This window comes from Anopheles coluzzii, chromosome 3 (genome assembly GCF_943734685.1).
Source record: "Anopheles coluzzii chromosome 3, AcolN3, whole genome shotgun sequence".
NCBI classification, from domain to species: Eukaryota; Metazoa; Arthropoda; class Insecta; order Diptera; family Culicidae; genus Anopheles; species Anopheles coluzzii.
This window is the reverse complement of record NC_064671.1, coordinates 55509820-55532233: the sequence shown is the minus strand read 5'-3', so window position 1 is coordinate 55532233 and position 22414 is coordinate 55509820. Positions and strand designations below refer to the sequence as shown.

The following is a 22414-nucleotide window of genomic DNA, read 5'->3' as shown; positions in this document are numbered from 1 at the left end:
ACTCAGACTTTGATTGACCCTGGACAACTCCGAACGACTCCGAGCTACTCCGAATCCAGTCGAGACAATTCCGGACGAATCCAGACGATTTTGGACGATTCCGTACGACTCCGGACGATTCCAGACGTCTCCAACTCCGGGCAACTCTTGACTACTCCGAATAATGCTGGACGAATCTACCTTCTGGAGTTGGTTCCGAAATTACCGGGCACGGATCAAAGTCACCTCCGAATTTTGGCCAACTTTACCCATTACTAGTCCGGGCCATAAAATAAGTTAGAAACAAAAAATGTGGGTGTGAAAGTTAAGATTATTGAAAAAATCCCGTGGATGTCCAGAATATGAATCAAAACGTCCGTAACTTGAAACATGAGCTCGAAACTATCCAGAATATGGATTAAAATATCGTTGCAATTTCAAGAGTGTTTGCAATGTTTCGAATAAAATTATTTGAAATCCATATTTTTCTTCTAAAATTTGAAAAGTTAGTTTCACTCAAGTGAGTTCTAATGAAGTATGACCAATTTAGTTTCAATTATTAAGAAATTATTGTATGAAAAAATGCCAAGGTATCCGTAATTCGAAGCAATACGGTACTATAAAATGCTTCGACCGAGGCAACATGGACAATAATCTATAGAGCAAAGTAAACAGTTTCTTGTATCAAATCGTACTTTTTGAGACATTGGTGTTCCATTCAGTAAATAAAAAGCGCACAGCTATAAAATATCTCATTTTATGTCGATATTGTCGATTGAAACACATAAAATTAGCTTTAATTTTGGGGTTGATATTTTTTTTATTCAATTTACAAGGCAATGCGATATTCAAACATAAAAGTTTATCAAAATAAAAGTTTATCAAAAGTTTAGAAGAGAAAACATTTCACAACACAAGCGAGGAAACTACGACCAATACCTAAATGCTATTGATATGGACCATTTTGTCAAAATGTTTTAACTTTCCTATTTCGTTGCTATATTCCCATTTTATTCCGCGTTCCGACTAAATAAGGAGATTTAGATCTGTCTGATAACGGATGATCATCATGATGTACCGTTTTTAGCGTGTATAACGGTAAAAAATTGTCCCAAATGACCAAATTCAGAATAGTGGGGTCTTTATATATATAATGGAGTAGTTTTATAAATTTTAAAATAAAAAATGAATTATTGATTTAGTATGGATTGAATTTCGCAACATCAAAAGTAAAAAACAATTATTTTCAAAACTATTGAATAATTCATCAGAAGGGAGTGGGACGTTATACACGCTTAAAAAAAAGATGCCTGTTTTTTTTTTTTGTTTCTAAGCTAGGGTAAAGCTTGGAATTTAGTTTAAAACAACCTTGGTATTTCTTGTAGTTGATAGGATTTTTTTTTCGTTTCGTTATTTTAGTCACATTTAGATTTTATCAGATTTTGGTTTGTGTGTGTTTTTTTATATTTAGCACTTAAGTATATTTTAAATCCACACACAGATACTTGTTTAAAATCTTAAAATTTTAAATATACTACACGAATCAATTTAATAGACGTGCTGGTTCTTAAAGGCCCGCATAGGTTCGATTTCTCATTGACGTCATCGTCAATGAAATGAGAAACTATACTTGATGGTATATTATATAATATAAATGTTTTTTTAGTTAGAAAATAGAATATTTTTTCGTTTCCAGTGTACTTTTGGAGTCTATTTCACTGCATTATTTGTTATTTAATTATTCAAATTCAAATTCAAATTCAACGGACCACTAGTGGCCCTCTTGCAGCGAATTCTCTTACATTAATTACATAAAGTTACGTATCAGTCATCGATTTGTCACGTTTAGTTTTAGGTTAAAATAATTAAAACGTAGAAGGTCGCACGCCACGAATACAATTTAACAACGCAGCGCGCGACATGTCAGCTTAATGACGACCACAAATGACATTAAACTCACCGAACATAAGAATAAATGGATCAAAAGAGCCGAAACGAGTGCGGCGTTCCTACTTGTCGAGTAGCGATCTAGCTCGGAGCGATCGCGGCGGGCATACATATTGAGCCTCGAAAGAAGTGCAGGCGAGTCGATCCGTCGATTGTCAAAAAGTCCCGCGACAATTTCTGAAGATCGTTGTTATTTATGCGTTATATTTTTCAAACAACATAAATAATAGATTTAGATATTACTAAACCTATAATTTTGGAAAATAAACTAATTAAGCCATAACATAAATCCTAACCAAACTATGACAGTAAAGCGAACGATCTGATAATCGGTAGAAAATATCTAAATTAAGTTATATTTATCCAAATTTTATCCAAATAGCATTAATTTTTATATTAATTTACATAGCATTAATTAGGCCTTGTGTTACGAGAAATAGAGTACATAATTCTACAAGAATGACAAACAAAACAAATAAATTGATTAAGTACAATCTACTTTAAGCAACTACAAAGCATCGTGTGAAAATTTATCATCATTTTCAACTTTTCAACAAAAAACTATTCTGTTCAAAGCAGTAAAACAGTAAAGTAGTCCAGCATTGCCTGGTAACTATTTATCAGCAATTAACAGCCTCGGTATGAATGGAAGAAAAACAAACCACCGATCATAAATCGTACTGTTTTCTCCGAAAATATAATTCACTTTTTTTACCCAGCGCTTCATACGCATTTCCCTTCCCCGCTCGCTTTTCGTTACTAAATGGCACCAACACGACGTCGAGACTCAAATCAACAAACAAGGACACACAATTTATGCCTTCTATTAGCATTAATATATCCGTGAAAGTAGTTCATTTGGACGGTAATTAAATTCACCTTCAACCGCGACTCACAACGCCCCGCGATGGCGTTTTTGCACGAAGCTGCTCGCATACGCATCGAACCAAAGATACCCGTGTTGGGGTTGGTACGTTTTCAGTCCTCAAACCACGGGCTGTCTTCCCTCGTTCCTGCACACTACTGGTGGGCTGGGTTGGCCGAGCTTGCAGCACTTAGTCAACTGTCAACGAGTCGTACCGAACCCTCGTGAAGAAGCGTCCACTCGCATGCTGCAATCTATGGTCGCAGCAAAAACCTGTCCAAGTGGTGGCTGCTGGCTGTTTGCTTCACGGCCCGTTTCAAGCGTCAGTGGCAATAAATTATCTCCCCTAGTACGATTCGAAACTCAACGATCACCGTGGTATGTTTCTTGTCGTAGCTTCCGCTCAGCTTTATCCCTTGAGCCCTGCTGGAAAGGACACATTTTCCTATGGTCCGGTGGCGTTCCAGGCGTCCCCGGGTTGTACCCAGCTCACCACTCGCCGAAAAGATCATCATCAGCGGAATTGAATTTACAGTTGTAGCAAGTTTTCTGTCTCCACCTCTTAGACGGCCCTTCAGCGGACCATTCGCCATACAACTGTGACTACCCGTTGCCCATCGCATTCAGTTCCAAGAGTTCCTGCAGTCTCTTAAGATTTGTGGTTTTTGTGCGCTGCAATCTTTCTCAAGAAAACCCCACGCCGTTTCGCTAAAGCGCCCGTCAACCGTTAAAACACAAGCCGAAAAGAAAATGGTACTAGCAGGGAAAGCAACATTTTCGGACTACCAAATCAACGGACAACGGGTAACGGGTGGAAAGCACGCGAACAAAAAATTTGCGACAAGGGACATTTGCACCTCCTCGGCTATCCTTCTTCTCGTGACACTTGCCATACCGTGCGCCTTACGGAGCTGCTTGCGATGATATCGGGGACATTAGCAGCAAAAGAAGAAGTTCTTAAAGGATTGGTTCGGTGTTTGCTTGGAAATTCCTCCGAATGGTGTTTTTCGTGTGGAAAGAGTGGTGTCTGCGCTCCACGCCAAACTTGTCGTTGAAACGGACGACGAGAGTTACAGTTTAAATCAGTGTCATCAATTCCAGTCAAACAGAGGCTAACCCATTCGCGTTGTACCGAATGTTGGCAGTAATTTTGGCCTAAGGATTTTCCACAGCGAGTGTAGAATAATGGTAATATCACTAATTAGTAGTCGCGTTTGTAGTATCATGTATCTAAGGACAATACAAATGTAACTGGTGAATATCACCAATGAGTCAACAATGTTTAACAATATTTCGACGAATTTAGGAGAACACAGGTCACAAGTGAGTCAAATATTTTTAACAAAGATATTGTTGTGAGATCTAATATTTGTGTAATTGATAGACACTGTAGTCACCAATAAGTATAAATAATAAGAAGAAATCCATGGGTTTAAGTCCCTGGACTAAATCTCCTGTACTTAGTACATAAATAAAAATAACATAATAGACAGTATTTAGCATTAAGGACTGCAATACTATGTTTAGAGCAAGGCAATTAGGTTCACAATCAGTTTTTCAATCAGAATTGAATGTATCATTGTTTTCGTTTTGTTGTAACGTAATAATTATATTGGCAATTGAATAATGGATTTTTATATTTACACAATTGGCATCTTTAGTTCGATCTATGCTCGATGTTTGGATTACTAATTCAAAAATAAATAATCAATACTTCATAAAACTGGACATGGATTGACTTTTCAATCACATTTCAGAAAGAGGTCTTGTAAACCTGTACGCACGCCCATAAAAATAGCTACTATATTCCAAGATATATTCTTTGTATAATCACGAACAATTAAAATTATACTTTTGGGATCCTGCACCCTTGTTTACAAAATATCATAAAAATTTGACCTAATAATTTAAATGTACAAATGTACTATCAAAATCGGCATTCTCGATATTCTAAAGCATCACTCATATTGACCATCCAAACACAGGAATAAATTAACAGTAATGGAACACACAAATTATCTAACATAGTGGTTTTCAACCGAGGGGCTTGGGAGTCTCCTCTCTAGGAGAAATTTTTACATTGTTTGCAAAAAAGGTGGAAAATCACTGCTCTAATATCTTAAACATAATTTATAGACTTACTGTCAACCATTATGACAATTTGTAAAATATATAAATATATATAAATCCCTATAGTAATTAAGTCAACCGTGCGCTCCCTCATACTTCATTCGATTGCACTACACAACATAACACATAACGCAAAAGCACGATTCAAAATAGCATCCCACATTGTTGCAAACCAGTTTGCAAAGCTATTCCATCACTGAAAAACAAAACAAACCTGGTTAGAAGCCCTTATATGGGTGATTGGTGTGATCTGCTACCGACTGTGATAACAAGGGTCATGGTGTCCTTCTGGGAGACAACATCTGCCAGCATTGCCAGCGTTTGTATTGACGAATATCGCATGGAGTCGATTCCTAGATTCCTGTTGTTGCGTTCAATAATAAATTGGGTTTCCTGCCATGCGGCTGCGATTGTGCTTCTTGAATGTGGTTCGGCCAAATAAAACGCTCCCAAACAAAGCGCCACGCGTATAGCAGATGCTTTAACATGCCCCACGGTAACATGTCAGCCCGGGTCGATCACGTGTTTGGAACCATTTGTTACCGGTCATTGCTGCCTACAGATTATCGGTGATTTCCGTCTCGAAAGAACATGTTTTCGAATGTACTACGTTTTTTCTTCCCTCTGCGTCGCTGTCACTGAACTAAACGACTATGCTTAATTGTCCTCAAAGTGCTTCGAAAACTATTAATCATTCCAAAACGGTCAAATATAAAGCTATTATGTCTTTGGTTTACCACCATTGTTGCTAATGGTCGAGGGAATATTGTTCTAGAACGACCCTAAAACTGTTCAGCCTTTTCCACAACAGGTCGTAAGAAACAGCTCTAAAAGCTGCTTTAGCAAACAAATTGAGATGAACAGGTATACAATATACGGTGGTTTGAAGAGAGAAAGTCTTTATATTTAAAACATATCTCTTTAACCCAGATTGATCAGCAAAGTAGATTTTTGTTGTCGTCATCATGCAGATTGTATTGAAATTTTGCTTCAAAAATTAGTTTTTTATTTTAATTCATTAATCCGATAATGTAAGTGTTTCTGGAAATTCAAATGAAATGATAGATATATTGTTATAAACTTAAACAAATAATGTTCACTATATAACTATGTTATCTGTACATTTTAAGTTGCGGACAAGCATCCGTGCTGGTTCGTTACCTTCCCTTACATTTGCTCCTTCCTCTACTGTACACTTTCGCAGCAAACAAATCACGTTTCATGCAGTCCCAACACCAGTCTTTCCCGAATGTCAAACATTAATCAACGCCGAGCAAAACTAAATTTGGATATTTCTTTACCATTCGCAATTATGCTTCAAAGATTTGCGAGCACGCATTACCCCCGAGGGTTTAGGATTGGTTGGTCAAATATTTGCTCGTTACATAAATTTACCAATTCTCTTCCCTCACATTTAGCAGCGGTCAGTAGGGGAAGAATTAAATTCGCAAGAACTCAAGCATTGCCGAGGACCTGCGAGAACGATAAGTTTTGACCATGCTCTATTGCCCCGTCGAAAACGTCGGAAAATGAGAAATGGATCCATGCTTTCAAATAAATGGAACCACGGGTAAAAACAATACAGAGATATCCGAAACCCCTGACCGCAGCTTGGGACCGGGCCCAGGAGTCGCAGCACGGGGAGCATATTTATGCCATCGTAACACAAAAATTCAGATGAGAATACGACGACGATCCAAGCATAATCCAAGCAAGACGAAAGCGTGAAAACGACCCTTGCACGAAGAGGGGGAAGAAAAAATGACGCCAAATTCCCTCCGGGTCAATCTGGAATCTTGGGCCAACGGTTTAGCTTTCAGCTGTCCATTTTATGAATATCGCTCGTAAAAATGAACCAAACGCCGTAAAGAACCTTAGTAAAATAAAGCTTCCGCATCCGCCCGCAGCGAGGAGGCACACTCCCGGCCCATTACAGCCCCAAAGCGAAAAAAGCCCGGCAATAACCTGTCCGAGCGTACTGTTTCCACTTTCATACACTTGGCGCCAGTATTTGGCCACGCCATGGAGCGGCAGAACTAAAGATAACGTTGATAGGTTTAATGAGGTTACATAAATTTTATCAGATTGAAGGATCGATAAACGTGACTTCCTTCGTTAGCACCTCCATTGAGTGTGGTTCTGGGGCAAGAGGGTTCACCTGGGACCCGAATCGTAATCCTTATGCGGTATCAGTAAACGAGCGCGGACGGCCGAAATTTTTGCACACTGTAGCCAACTGTTATGCCTTGATTTAAGAAATCCCTTTTTTTACTTTGATGTCACCTCTGAAGCCTCTGAAACATAAAAGCTCTAAAATGTTTATTGTTAGGTTGTTAGATAATTCACAAAGCGCTGCTATCCATTGTTCTACTAGTATTAAGTACAAGAAGGAAATGCCTTACAAATAGGAAGGTATTAAACATAAAGCTAAGGTTTGGAGCAGTATAATGGGATGAAAAAATGTATTTGGATCCAGGTCCCTACAAAATATTATAAACAATGTTCTTTGACAACGTTGAATGATAGTTTTAAATATGCTACAAGGTACAATTTTTATCTCTAATTTAACCAAATATCATTGCACATTCACATTATGGCTTATAAAACTCAAGGTCAATATTTCTTGCTGTTCTTAAAAGTTTACTTACAGATGCCCAACACCATTTCCGATTAGTTACGGGTGAATTTTCCTTTTTTTTTGTTAGCTTTACCCACTGTTGTAGAATTATCACATAAAATATCCCTTTCAATTTCCCATTGCACCTACCTACCACCGATGGCACCGATGGCCGAAACCTCAAATCGAAGCTGAAAATAATTTCCTTCATCGGCAATAAAATAGAAAGTATGTGTCGCCTGTTGCAAATACCGTCCCGGTTGGTCCCGGCAGCCGGAAAGACATCTACCGCATCCGCATTCCCATAATGTCCCACCGCGACCGCAATATTACGAACATTTATTACAGGCAATGCGCATATCCGGAGCGAACAGCGGAAGCGAACCTGTTCCACTTTGCTTACTTCCACGGGTAACCAATTTCATGGCTGCGGCCAGATCGGATACCCATCATGACCAGTATGAACTGAAGCTGCAATCGAATGTGGCAATAGCATTTTATTTCCATTTTCTAATAAAGCATTCCATCCGGTGCCAGGACGCTGCTGCCCGTGAGCGCCTTTGTGCAGGCTGCAATGTTTTTCTGCTTTTAAAGTGTAATTTAAGGGGGAGGTGGGGGGTAGAACACCGGATGTTGTATGTAAATTTTTGAGAAAAAAAAGAAAATATCATATAACAGCGTAAACTTGCAGCTTTGCACTAATAATATCGTTGTTTTCCATCGTTCGAACAAGTAGATTTTTTGATATATTATTGTTTTTAATCATTCAAATAAACACAATATGCGCCTATAATTGACAAGTTTGGGTAATTGCGTAATGCACGTAATATATACAACTTGCGAATACTTGTACAACTAACATGTACAAATTTGTATAAATTAAGCTTATATTTACCATATGTTTCACTTATACTGTCATTTTACACATCTTTTATTACCCAACACATTTTTAATCATTAAAAGTTATGGTTGTATGGCGGTGGTATGGTTTAGTAAATTATTTTTGACGATAAACATTGCTTCACTTTCGCTATTTGCTACACAAATAGCTAAACTACAATCTTTTCAGCTCAATTCAAACTTCTAGTTTATGGAACTATACGTAGATACACTTCTTTTCATATTGGTACAAATAAAACTGCTCAGTTTTGCCTCCAAGCATGTTTGGGCATGGACGGTTATAGAAAGCTTAGTTCGTAAAAGGTTTGCAGCTATGACGAGCATTTCGGCTTCATTATTGTATCATTAATTATTATATTGTCGCTTTCGTCTTTCGACCAATCTGACGTATTTTATCCACATATATTAATAGACATGGACTATATGATCACTAAACGTACAAAATTTAGTGTTACAAAGAGAAATATGTTAAAGCACATTATGAAATGTTTTCTATGATTTTTTTTTATTTAATTAAAATAACAATGTGATTGTTAGGGATTGTGTTTTCATGGGATGGATTGAGTATGGTATTGACGACAATAAGGATAAGGATAGTAAGGATCTTCCTGGTCTCTCTAATAATGTTCAAGATGCAATACACTAATTATGTTCTTCTTGCAAAATAAAACAATTTACCATATTTTCTTCAACTGAAATGAACCAATGAATCGCGATTCACGTTCAGTTCATCTAAATGAAAGAACTAGTACGTTCACGTTCATGGAAATGAACCGAATTGCCCAAGCCTAGTATTGATTAGCGTTGATCCTCGAATCGGACCATCGAACGATTCCGTCTGCATATTTGATACTCACAGTTGTCTCTGAACCCAGCTCATGGTAATCTCCCATAAAGAGGACTCCCATAAACTCGTATAATATTAATAATATAAACCGTATAATATAAATTTAGTGGAAGATAGGTGAAGACGAACACCTTTAGGAAAATGTTTAAAATCTAGAGATGTACAAATACAACAGCCATCAAAATACCTTATCTTACACTCTATCGATTTTTATGTTTTAAGACGGACACCAGATATGGGAAAGATGGACTCCATGGAGGGCAAGATGGACACCATTTTTTACTTTTTTTTATTTTTATAGAGACTTTGAGCCAATTGGCCTCATTCGTCTCTTTCAAGATGGACACCTGTAGAAAATGTTGAAAATTGAAGAGGTTTATAGTATTTTAACATATCCTTTTGCTTTCCACGTGTGGTATGTTTTGAGATAGTCACGGTCGCCATGTGGTATGTTCGATTTTGGGTCGGTTGTCATGTAATTGGCGTTGGCCAGGGTGGATTTCAAACATCGTTAAGGAAGGTCATCGTTTGCCGAATTAAGCAGAACTGAGGTGGATACTGTTTCGAAGCGGACTTTCAATACTCGATCGTCCAGGCGATCATAGAAACCTTTAGGAGGTTTCCCTTACTGAAAACGTTGGAGTTTAGAGGCCTTACCTTGGGTTGGGGGACATAAGTAAACTCTTTAAATGAGAAGTCGATAGATGTTGGATGGGCATAGTCCTATCCTGACAGTCCGAACGAATCTTACCTGCCATGATCGGAGTTGGTTTTATTTATACTCAAAAGAAGTTAAGGGTATCGCACAATTGGCTTCCGGGTTGTATGTTGGAAAGTTATTGTTTACACTAAGCTAGTTACGTTGGTCTTTTGTTGACAAAAACAATGGTTCTTGTCACTAAGTTCCTGTTTTGGGTTTAATGCTTATACTGTTCCTGCTTTGAGTTATAATGCATAAACTGCTCCTGCTTATGTTGTACGTTTCGGTTGGTTCTGATAAGTGTGTCACAATTGTTTTTATATGAACTGTGTGGCCTGAATTCCTCTGGCTGCGTTGTTATGGTATGATCTGATTTGCTGAGTGTGTTATAATGAATGTATTCCAATGGTATGATTTGGCTTTCCGAAGTGTGTTACAATGTGTCTATAGCTGATAGTGTATATTATAATAAGTTCTGTATAGCAGATATGCTACACACGTCCTGATACGTACACAAACCAATAATTGGCCAATTGCAACGACGGTTCATTCAGCCTCTAACATATTACAGAATGCAGAATTTAAAGCATTATCACAAGCCCATATCGATCCTGGAACTGATCATAACCACGTACCGGTCCTGGAACCTATTATTTACTCAAACTGGTCCTGGAACTGATCATAAACCCATACCGGTCCTGGAACCTATCATGAACTCAAACCGGTCTTGGAACTGATCATGAACCCATGAACCCAGGAACTGTTGCCGAAATCCCCATTTCATTCTGGCTAATTTTGCAGTTCGTATCGCCTTTTTTGGACTTGCGTGAGAGCTTTTCCTATGCAATTTCCATTTACATTTCAGCAACTTCCTATAGTTCTAGGATGAATAATCGTTTGCTTTTCCAGAAGATACAAGTTTAATAATGACGTTTTAAATAATTTTTGTTCTTCATACACCAATAATTCGACAGCTTTTAATTTACGAAAAAAAATCTTTTCAGGGAGATTTTTAATTTCAATAGCAATCACTTAAAACGTATCACTTCAAAAATTTAGACCCCTATAATCGATCAACGGACTGCTCCAGGCTCGTCTTAGTCCTTAGATATGTATGCGGAGTAGATGTGTACACTCTAATTTATGAATAAATTTAGAGCTTTTGTGCGTGTTTTCGCTTTATGAGCTTATTATAATTATAGTGCTGGTGGGTAGAGGCTGTAAGAGCTCGCCAACAATTACATCCACTTTCATTCAATAATGCAATCGTACACTCGTGTTCTGCTAAACCATTGTTTAATTATTCATGTATTCACCTTCCCCGTAGTACATGGTCCATAAAGAAAAGTTCATCCCTCTCTGAAAGTAGACATATAATATGATCCATCATGAAACCTACACCGCTCAGTACCGTTTCTTAGCCGCACGCGAGTACATTGCAATCATGAACATTTCACCTGCGCCGGGAATATTTCAACCCAAGCCGGTTCGTGTTTCGCAGCTACCGCGCTATCGAAACCGCCAACAAAACAGAACAACCTTCGGCAAAGCCAAGGGAATTGGTCAGCTCGTGTGGGATGCTGTACGCGATACGTTCTACGACTTTGCGTCCATGTCCAAAATCCATGGCATGTACTATCTGCAGCGACAGGTTACAACCGGATTCGTGCGACTGCTTTGGATCGCCATCATAGTAGCCTTTTTCGTCTTCGGCATCGTACTGATCTACCTGCTGTGGCAGAAGTTTGTCGATTCGCCGACGCGTATGACGATTGCGTCCGAGATGAAGATCGTACAAGTTCCCTTTCCCGGCATAACCCTGTGCCATCCCCAGAGTGTGGTCGACTATAAGGCGGAACGATTCGTAGAAAAGATGTGAGGAGGAGTGAAGCTGCTCGGAAAATGTGACACAGGAGGGCTAATTCTATACTTGCTGGCTTAATGTTTCTCCGCACATCTAGCAAACTGCCTCTCGGTGCGACGAAAGAATCGGTGCTCAAAAATCTACCTTCGCTGGGCTATTTCACCGAGCATCAGTGGACCTTTCCCAGGCCGCAAGACTTGCGGATGATTGACAACGTGCTGCAGCTGAACAACTACACCATCGAGCAGGCCATCGATGAGCTGGGCATGATTTGTGAGGATTTCATACTGGTGTGCTACTGGGCGGGCAAGCAGTTCCCCTGCTTTGCCAAACACGCATTCCTCGGGTGGATAGGTTCCACGAGCCATTACGGTGCATGCTGCTCCTTCAACTATCACCCCAACGTGCGCGGAAACAAGGACCCGTTCGTTGTCAATACGTACGGCATGCACGGGGGCCTGAGCGTCATCGGCACCGGCTACCCGCAGGCATCGGACGGCAAATCTGGGGCACTCTACTCGGAAGGCTTTATGGTGAGCGTCACGATTGCTGCCCGTGATTCAATTACTAATCTAATCAACTAAATACCAACAAAAACTAGCTCATGATACACCATCCGCACGATTTCGCCGTCGAGGCGTCTCCACTTACCTTGATACGCTTGGGTAAGGAGACGTTCGTTAATGTTCTACCGACGGACTCGCGCTGCTCGGAGCAGGTCCTAGCACTACCGCAAAGCCAGCGAGATTGTATCGTCGGGAGCGACTTCACTCCGCCGATCGAAAGGTACCGCCAGCCAGCATGCACGCTCGAATGCTTGCGGAACGAGGTGCACCGCAAGTGCGGATGCCATCCGTTCCATCTGCCCCGACCGATGGTCGGTCCTAATGGGCAGGGTATTAGAAACTGCACTGTCTACGATTCGATGTGTTTTGTAGAAAATTACTGTAAGTTTATGCGAACAACAAATCACCAAAATCAACTTTAAACAGCTAATACTGTTTTTCCTTTTCACTCACGACAAGATATGTTTAAAAGATTGCAATGCAATTGCCTACCGTCGTGCAGTGATGTGACTTACAAAACGGCCTCGATTGTTTCCAACTTTTCTGCCTACAACTTTTCGATTAATCCGTTTTAGTGAGTACTTGGCCGTGAAATACGCGATGCAGTGCCGCATCATTGAACGTATGTGGTTTTTCACTCTCTCAATTCTAGTAAAGAAACGAATCTCACCGATTTTGAGTTCATTTTCCACATCTTTATGAGCAATCAGGTCGTGGCAGCCAACAGAAGAATTGTCGTTGTGTCGTGGATTTCGCTTCTGTGTAAGTATTAAGCGTTGGCAACGATTTTTGAATCCATTCGGAGCACCTTCAGACCCATACGAATGGCAAAACATATTACAAACTAAAACAACAACAGCAGTCAAAATGAGTGTCCGAATGTCGGGTCTGCATGGCTACTACGATCGGATACAAAAATCGCTATCGTTATCTGAAGTATACCATCCCAGGTTGAGAAGCATGTTGACTGTATTTTTGTGTATTTTTTTTTCTTTCTGCAGCCAATCTTGGTGGAGCATTCAGCTTGTGTCTTGGCATTAGCGTTCTCTCCTTGTTTGAAGTGTTGTTTTTCTCTATTTTTCGGTTGAGAAAAAGGTATCATAAACTAAAGCAGCGCCAGGAGCAGCAGATCAAGCTTGTTGCTCCCTTCGCACGGTTGCAGAAATTTTGAACTCAGGGATTTGTTTTGTGACGGTCTTAATACAATGTTTTGTTTGTTTGTTTGTTATTTTGCAAATAATGATTCAACAGTTTTTGTTTATGTTTTGATTGTACTGGTATTAACTTTTATTTTGTGTTACAATTTTCGTCGTGGTAAGAAATTATACCAGCAAAATTCATGCATCGCACCAATGCTACTAATTTCACACTACACACTTTATATGATGAGGTAGAAGTATTTATCATTGCATATCGATTAACAATTCTTCTTGCTTGGAAAGAAACACAAACGAACATATTTGGTAGTGATTGTTGTGTGGTGTTGTAATTTTTATTGTTGAATAATTTGTTTTACGTCTGTCAAATAACTACATGCTTTCACGTCACTAACAAACTAGTTTAAAAAAAATTATAATCCTAAACTAAACGATCGATTTCCGGTACGGAAGTTTAAACTGTGAAAATCAAAACAAGGACCAGTGATGTGTACAACGGCTAGCTAGAATATCTTCGGCAGTTGCAAGCTCTCTGACCTTTTCCATGGGACATCAGCTATCAAACACATCCCCCTATGGGTGTTTTAATTTTGTGCTGCAAGGTGCACCAACATGTTTTTATTATCGTCCATTTGGTTCAGTTTCGATTTTCAATTTGTAGGGATTTATTATTATTTTTTTTTGCAAATAGTTCTTTTTTTTCATGCATTTCGCATACTAAATCTAATGAAGTACACCAATTAAGATTTCGGTTTTAGTTTTTTTGTTTTGCTTTTGGTTTCTGGTTGCCTACAGTAATGAATAGGTTTGGATTTAAATAAATTATCCAAATCAGGATACGCTTTTCTCACTAATACGGCTCGTTAGTTTTTTTTTTCATTTCTTCGCGTACAAAACTTCTCCTAACTTATCGTTGCCGTCTTAAATCGTCGTTGCAATTATTCTCTCAAATCGCTCACTGGTATCTTCATACGATCAAGACATTATTAGAACAATGGAACAATGGCCAGCAAAACACAAAATTTTGTGCAAAATTGATCCATTATTCATGCCACTGGCAGTGGGGCGAGGATTGACACTTGATGGTAGGTATGTCGTCTACAGCAGCATTGCTTCAAAACCCTTTTCACACATTACCCTTACTGTGTTTGTTGTAAGGTGCCGTTTTTTAGATTTCTTCACTCAGTTCTCTTCTTCACTCTTACGTAAAATGTCGACATTCAAGATGCAATAAATAGTGATGGGGTGTGATCGGATCCGTATGCTGTTACTGAAAGAAAAGTGTGTAAAAAGTAAATAAAAACAAACCGTGATTAGAACAGTGCATTAAAATCATGAACAGGCGCCTGCATCCGTTATCAGCGGACTGATTGTCTGCCTCGTTAACTTCACTCACAATCCAAAACTAAGTTGCTGTCTCGTTATTCAAGGTCAAGGTCATTCAGCGACAATCACATGGTGTTGGGTTATACGCTTGATACTCACATAATACTTTCAATAGCCAAGCTGCTAGCAACGCGCACGCTTCTTGCCGATAGAAGGAAAACGTGCGATAGCGTGAGATGGTGTAGGCTGATTTTCTTTTCTTCCTCGTTGTAGCGGTATACCCCCCTCCCGAAATAGATCACACGACAGCAAACATCTTTCGGTTGTTGTTTTGTTGTTTGTTTAATAAGACCGAATGGCTGGCGGCACGGTAGCACATTCCTCGCTGAGCGTTTCGTCAATGACCGGACGGTAGTCGATGGTGACGTTACCGGTGGCTGGATCGATCCACGTCAGCGTATGTTTACGCCAGTGCTCTTCCACCGGCTTCTTCTGCTGTCCCTCGAGCGGCTTGCTAAAGTCCTGTTGTGGCAGAAACACGAGCGAAAAAGGAACAAATTGTAAGAAAACATTACGTCGCAGATAAAAAAAAAGTGTAAAAACAAAACAAACATCATGCGTCGGTAACGCCCAATTTCTACCGGTGGTGAAATTCGTGTGTTGTGACGACATCATGTCTCATTTTCACCGATAACAAGTACCGGTATGGAAGGTGTAATTACGAACCAAATGAAATGCGTCTTATGATAACGTAATAAAAATTTTTAACCTTTGAGTACATGCATGGATTTTACTTGGTTAATAATTAATTTAAATATTCGATTATGACTTTCGGTTGACTTTTACACTTTTCGATGTGCGCCATCGTTACGTTTCAATCAACCGAATATTGGCATTTTTTTTGGATATGTTTACTTACGTATTCGTCGACACGTTGTTTGTAGTCCTCACGAGCATGGGCACCGCGCGATTCCTTACGGTTTTCAGCAGCGACGATGGTCATGTTTGCGTTCAGCAGCAAATTCTGCAGCTCAAGCGTTTCCACCAGATCCGAGTTCCACACCAGTGACCTGTCCGACACTTTCACGTCCTTGATGGTCTTGTAGATGTCGCCCATCTTGCGCACGCCCTCCTGGAGCGTTTTCTCCTCGCGGAAAACGGCAGCATGCGTCTGCATAGTCTTCTGCATATTCAAACGCAGCGTCGAGGTCGGCACCTGTCCGTCAGCGTTACGCACCCAGTCCAAGTTGGCAACCGATGCTTCGCCCGCATTCGGCTTCAGATCCTGCACCTTCTCTCCTGGACGATTCTCCTCAGCGATCGTTTTGGCGCAAGCACGACCGAACACCACGAGATCGAGCAGCGAATTGGCACCGAGACGATTGGCACCGTGCACCGAGGAGCAAGCGGCCTCACCACACGCGTACAATCCAGGCACAACACGATCGGCACCATTTTCCGTGGTCAGCACCTGGCCCTTGTAGTTCGTCGGTACGCCACCCATATTGTAATGCACGGTCGGCAGTACGGGAATGGGTTCGCGGGTTACATCAACGCCGGCGAAAATCATTGCCGTCTCCGAAATGCCCGGCAGGCGCTGGGCCAGCTGCTCTGGGGGCAGATGGTGCAGCTGCAGGTAGACATGATCCTTCTCCGGACCGCAACCGCGTCCCTCGCGGATTTCGATCGTCATCGAGCGGGACACAACGTCACGCGAGGCCAAATCCTTCGCCACCGGCGCGTAGCGCTCCATGAACCGTTCACCCTGCGAGTTGATCAAATAGCCACCCTCACCGCGGCAGCCCTCCGTGATCAGGCAACCGGCACCGTAGATGCCCGTCGGGTGGAACTGCACAAACTCCAAATCTTCCGAGGGCAGTCCAGCGCGCGCCACCATTGCCGTACCGTCGCCGGTGCAGGTATGCGCCGAGGTGCAGGAGAAGTACGCACGACCATACCCACCAGTAGCCAGCACCGTGTTCTTCGCACGGAAGCGATGAATGCTACCATCCTCCAGGTTCATCGCAATCACACCGACACACTCGCCGTTCTGCATCAACAAGTCCATGGCGAAGTATTCGATGAAGTAGTTGCAGTCGTAGCTGAGCGACTGGCCGTACAGCGTGTGCAGCAGCGAGTGGCCGGTACGATCCGCAACGCAACAGCAGCGATGCGCCTGTCCACCCTTACCGTACTTCAAGCTCTGTCCTCCGAAGGCACGCTGGTAAATCTTGCCATCGGGCGTGCGGGAGAACGGCATACCATAGTTTTCCAGCTCAATGACCGCTTTCGGCGCCTCGCGCGTCATGTAGTGGATGGCATCCTGGTCTCCCAACCAGTCGGAGCCCTTCACCGTATCGTACATGTGCCACTTCCAGTCGTCCTCCTCCATGTTACCCAGTGCGGCATTGATGCCACCCTGTGCGGCGACGGTGTGGGAACGGGTAGGGAACAGCTTCGTAATAACGGCAGTCTTGAATCCTTCCGCAACCAGCCCAAAAGCGGCACGCAGTCCTGCACCGCCGGCCCCAACAACGACCGCATCGTAGGTATGGTCAACGACGGGATACTCTCGCGAAATGGCATCCGGGTTCGATTTTGCATTATTCTGTCCAACGGTGAAATGCAGGTTGCGCTGTGACGTACCAGCAGTCAAGCCTCGAACCTACGCGTAAAATGATATCGAAACATAAGCACGAAATTAATAAAAATAAGCACACCAGTGTACTTGGATTATCAAAACAGCCAGCACTCGAGCAAAGATAACACAACTCACATAACCTACAAACGAATCGAGAAACGGAATGATCTGGATTGTTTTAGTTGGCTTTGCCACCACGGGTACAGGGGTACGGGTACACCTACTGGAGGATGTGAAATTTATTTTAACAACCTCTACAATAGGTACGCGTCGAGCACGTTTTCCTTCAGATTCGAATAGATCGCTAATTATTTATCTAAACTTATTACATAACGGCGGGCGCCGACCGCACAAGTTTGTAACAACCGTTATTCTGTGTTGCGAAATTTGCACAACGTTGTGTAATCCATCTCGTGCACAAGAGTAAATCGCACTCTTGGAACCGTCTCGCGCACGGAAAACGGCCCACATTTCCACTGTGCCCGGTGGTGTAGTTGGTAAACTTTTCACTCCATTCAAACTACTTTCACTTACCGCTGAAAGCGCGTTCTTGGCAAGCACCGTTGGAAGTCGAATCATTCCACTCATCTTGCACCAACTCACAGATGATTGAGAAGTAAATTCACACTGCCAGCGAAAGGAAAACTGCTAATTTTATCTTCCCACTCCAACGCACGACTTCGTGTGCGATTTTTTTGACACCGGGAATCGGAAAAATACGACAGAAGAACCTGTCACACTAAGGCTGCCGCGCGGTCATATCGGAAGACAGCTGCCAATAACAACATGTACACTCAAGAAAGCCAATCCTTGCAGATAAAGTATTGTAAAATTTATTAAAAAGTTTTATTTTTATTGAGAAGCTTTCCAATCACAACAATTGCAGCAAATTTGAAAAATAATTCAATTAAAAATCTTGATGTATCTCTAGTGTCACCACGATCGAACAAACCTGCATGACAGCAAGGAAGCGTTTCCGATTGGTGTCACACGAGCGTTTGAAGCGTTTCGCCGAAAGACGATTCGACTGTTTGTTATTTTGTTTATCTTTACAGATGTTTTCTTGCTTTTAGCGCACCTAAATACCATTGAGCAGCAAAATTTGTTAAAATGTTCTGTTCGAATAATGCCAGATTCCATTCAAACAATCACGCGCCAGCACATAACAATATTCGTACTTTTCTTGTGAGTTGCGAAAAGGAAAACATCAGTACGAGCTGCAGTCCCGTACCTCCGAACCCGCCGACCAGTATTCTTCTTCCAATCTGATCGTCCTTTACTCATCGGACTTAGTGACGAAGCTCGTCACTTCGCTGCTCGTTGCGTAGTGGATCGGACTAACCTCGCAGGCGCGCTCACCCGTAGTAGCTCATTCATAAGTGTCGTTGCGGTGCATCAAGTCGGCTGTTGTTTGTGGCTGATCGAGTAGCATCCAGTCTCGTATCGGGGAGAAAACACAATAAAAGCCTCCACTATGGCTAACGAACCTAAAGTTAATCTTGAAAAGCTGTTTGAGCTGGATCCGTACCTTAAATCGCACGAGCAAGAAATTCGGCGCAGGTAAGCTTAACCGGTTCCATTCATCTCGAGCAGCAAATGCGTACGCGCCGGTAATACAACACCCGGTGGCTCAGGAAAAGTGTAGTGTGTCGGCTAAACCGGACGCGACTGTGTAATATGAAACCGAGCGGATAAGCTCAGCTTTTGGCTTCAAATCTCTCATCGCCAAAGGTTGTATTGTCCAAGAAAGCGAGAGATTTTTCTTCCTAAGCCATCCATCTAATGAATGTCACGCCAAGGTCATTGCCGTTCAGGACGGGCAGAGGCAGTAGCGTCGGGCCGGCAAGTGCCTATGCGGATGCGATCTTAGAATGCGTGCATTCACGTAGATAAGGACAGCATGATACGAAGAAGTTCAACTGACGGTCATCGTCTATCAGCTGTTAAGAAGATTAGTAGCTTTGTTCAAAACAGAGCACAGAACGAGGGACGAAACACAGCCATTTGTGTGAACTTGTTTAATTAAACGTCGACTGCACTTTATAATCAAATGGCATTCTTTATCTCTTTTGGCTGCTTACTTAAGAAACACCGAATTCCGTGGATGGATCAAGCGTTTGAACGACCTAGAAGGTGGCCTGAATGAGTTCACCCAGGGCTACAAATATTTTGGTTTGCACATCGCCCAGGACAATAGTGTTGTAGCGCGCGAATGGGCTCCCGGTGCCAAGGAGGTGTATCTAACTGGAGATTTCAGTGAGTAAAACGATCTTTTTTTTTTTTGGTTGAATGTTTTTCGCTTTAAAATGTAAAATATGACACTTGTAGAATTCTCCTCCTATTGACGACCTCTACACGCGCGTTGGTTCTCGTTTAGCATTTCCCAAGATGTCTCCTCTAATCGATTCTGATCTGATAAACATGACCCGACACTATCACAGGTTATACTAAATCATGTCATTTAGTCATTAGTACACAATAGTGAAACCTATTAAGTAATCCAAAAGCAAAACAAATATTTTTGCATGCATGCTATTATCAATCTTACCGTTAAGGATCCATGCAGAACCGTTTGCGAATGCATTTTCCTTCAACCTTCATTTGATCTTGTGTAATATTTGTGCTTCTTATCCCACTGATGGAAAGAATATTTGGCGCATTGCCCAACAATAAAATGCATTTAATTTGCTTGAGTAATGCTTTTAGTGCTAAATATGTGCTCACTTCTACTTTCTTCTCCCACAGATAACTGGCAATGGTTGGCCACGCCGTACGAAAAACTAGCCTTCGGCAAATGGGAGCTGAAGATCCCACCGAACCCGGACGGTTCCTGCGCTATCAAACATTTGTCCGAGATCAAAGTGATCATTCGCAAGCAGGACGGTGCGCTGGTGGATCGCCTATCGCCATGGGCTAAGTATGTAGTGCCACCGCCGAAAGAGCTGGGGGTTAATTTTCAGCAACGTGTTTGGCACCCGCCGGCGCATGAAAAGTATATGTTCCGCCACCGGAAGCCTAGCCGGCCCCGGGCACTGCGTATCTACGAGTGTCACGTTGGCATCGCAACGGAGGAGTACGGCGTGGGAACGTATCGCAACTTTGCCGACAACATCATTCCGCGCATTGCCAAGCTGGGCTACAACACCATACAGCTGATGGCCATCATGGAGCACGCGTACTACGCTAGCTTTGGGTATCAGGTTACGAGCTTCTTTGCTGCCTCGAGCCGGTACGGTACGCCGGACGAGTTGAAGTATATGGTGGATAAGGCACACGAGCACGGCATCTTTGTGCTGCTCGACGTGGTTCATTCGCATGCGAGCAAAAATACGCAGGACGGGCTGAATCAATTCGATGGCACGAATGCTTGCTACTTCCACGACGGATCTCGCGGTGAGCATCCGACGTGGGGTAGCCGGCTTTTCAATTATTCGGAGTAAGTAGCGGTTTTTGGTGTGGCTCCTTCTGTTTCCCTTCTTTCTAATGTTAACTCATTTTTTGCGTCCGCAGATACGAAGTGCTTCGGTTCCTGCTTTCGAACCTTCGCTGGTGGCGCGATGAGTACAACTTTGATGGATATCGTTTTGACGGTGTCACCTCTATGCTGTACCACTCGCGAGGTGGAGAAGGGTTCTCCGGTGATTACAACGAATACTTTGGGCTTAACGTCGACACGGAAGCCCTCATCTATCTGGCAATCGCCAACTACTTCCTGCACGAGATGGATCCGAACGTTATTACGATTGCTGAGGACGTGAGCGGCATGCCGACGCTCTGTCGTCCAACGGAGGAGGGCGGCATTGGGTTTGACTACCGTCTCGCCATGGCCATTCCGGACAAATGGATCCAGTTGCTGAAGACGAAAAGCGACGAAGAGTGGAACATTGGCAACATTGTGCACACGCTCACGAATCGCCGATGGAAGGAAAGCACGGTGGCGTACGCGGAATCACACGATCAAGCATTGGTTGGCGATAAAACGATCGCTTTCTGGCTGATGGACAAAGAGATGTACACGCACATGTCGGTCGTGTCCGATCCAAGCCTTATCATTGACCGTGGCATTGCGCTGCACAAAATGATTCGGCTGATCACGCACAGCCTGGGCGGGGAGGCTTATCTGAACTTCATAGGCAACGAGTTCGGCCATCCCGAGTGGTTAGATTTTCCGCGCGTTGGCAACAACGATTCGTATCACTATGCGCGCCGGCAGTGGCATTTGGTGGACGATCAGCTGCTGAAATACCGTTTCCTGAACGAATTCGACCGCGCGATGCAGCACGCTGAGGAGAAGTACCACTGGCTCGACTGCCTGCCGGCGTACGTTAGCTGGAAGCACGAGGATGATAAGGTGATCGCGTTCGAGCGCAACAATCTGCTGTTTTTGTTCAACTTTCACTCCACCAAAAGCTTCACGGATTATCGCATCGGCGTGGAGCTGGCCGGTAAGTATCGCGTTTTGCTTAGCTCCGACGACGCCGAGTTTGGTGGGTTCAATCGTATCGATAAGAATGTCGAGCATCACACATTCCCAGAGGGTTGGGCCGGGCGCCGGAATCATATCCAACTGTATCTGCCCTGCAGAACCGCCTGCATTCTTGCCCCACAGTAGATTGCAGCGCGCGCTTAAACTGAAGGGCATTATGGGAAACGTTCATCTGGACGGTAGAAAGCGTTATCTATCTGCCGTTTGGCAGTATAGACTGATTGGTTTTAGTTAGCTTTCGAGCCCTTGGTTGTTCATATCACTGATACAGTGGCTATACTATAGTCTACAAATAGAATCAAAAGAGAGCAAAATAAAATAAGCATGCATTGAAAGTGAACATTATTTATTCTTTCGTAAAAACCGTTCCCCGCACAGATCAAACTGAA

At 42.4% G+C, this 22414-nt stretch overlaps 3 protein-coding genes across 3 annotated transcripts; 2 read left to right on the top strand and 1 right to left on the bottom strand.

The window, feature by feature from the left end:
- The first annotated feature begins 9711 nt into the window (after positions 1-9711).
- LOC120958844 (sodium channel protein Nach-like) lies at positions 9712-14841 on the top strand. Its single transcript, XM_040381895.2, has 6 exons — positions 9712-11860; positions 11947-12382; positions 12451-12796; positions 12875-12989; positions 13068-13177; positions 13417-14841. Exons 1-6 carry the CDS (start codon positions 11364-11366, stop codon positions 13584-13586), a joined length of 1674 nt encoding a protein of 557 aa, XP_040237829.2. The 5' UTR covers positions 9712-11363; the 3' UTR covers positions 13587-14841.
- LOC120958842 (succinate dehydrogenase [ubiquinone] flavoprotein subunit, mitochondrial) lies at positions 13875-18247 on the bottom strand. The gene is made up of 4 exons (XM_040381893.2): positions 18074-18247; positions 15818-17563; positions 15058-15420; positions 13875-14842 (listed from the first exon to the last, which is right to left on the bottom strand). Exons 1-3 carry the CDS (start codon positions 18125-18127, stop codon positions 15241-15243), a joined length of 1980 nt encoding a protein of 659 aa, XP_040237827.2. The 5' UTR covers positions 18128-18247; the 3' UTR covers positions 13875-14842; positions 15058-15240.
- A 307-nt stretch (positions 18248-18554) lies between these two features.
- On the top strand, positions 18555-22365 carry LOC120958841 (1,4-alpha-glucan-branching enzyme). The gene is made up of 4 exons (XM_040381892.2): positions 18555-19099; positions 19626-19795; positions 20285-20975; positions 21050-22365. The coding sequence occupies exons 1-4, from the start codon at positions 19014-19016 to the stop codon at positions 22149-22151; spliced, it is 2049 nt and encodes a 682-aa protein (XP_040237826.2). The 5' UTR covers positions 18555-19013; the 3' UTR covers positions 22152-22365.
- Positions 22366-22414: the final 49 nt, after the last annotated feature.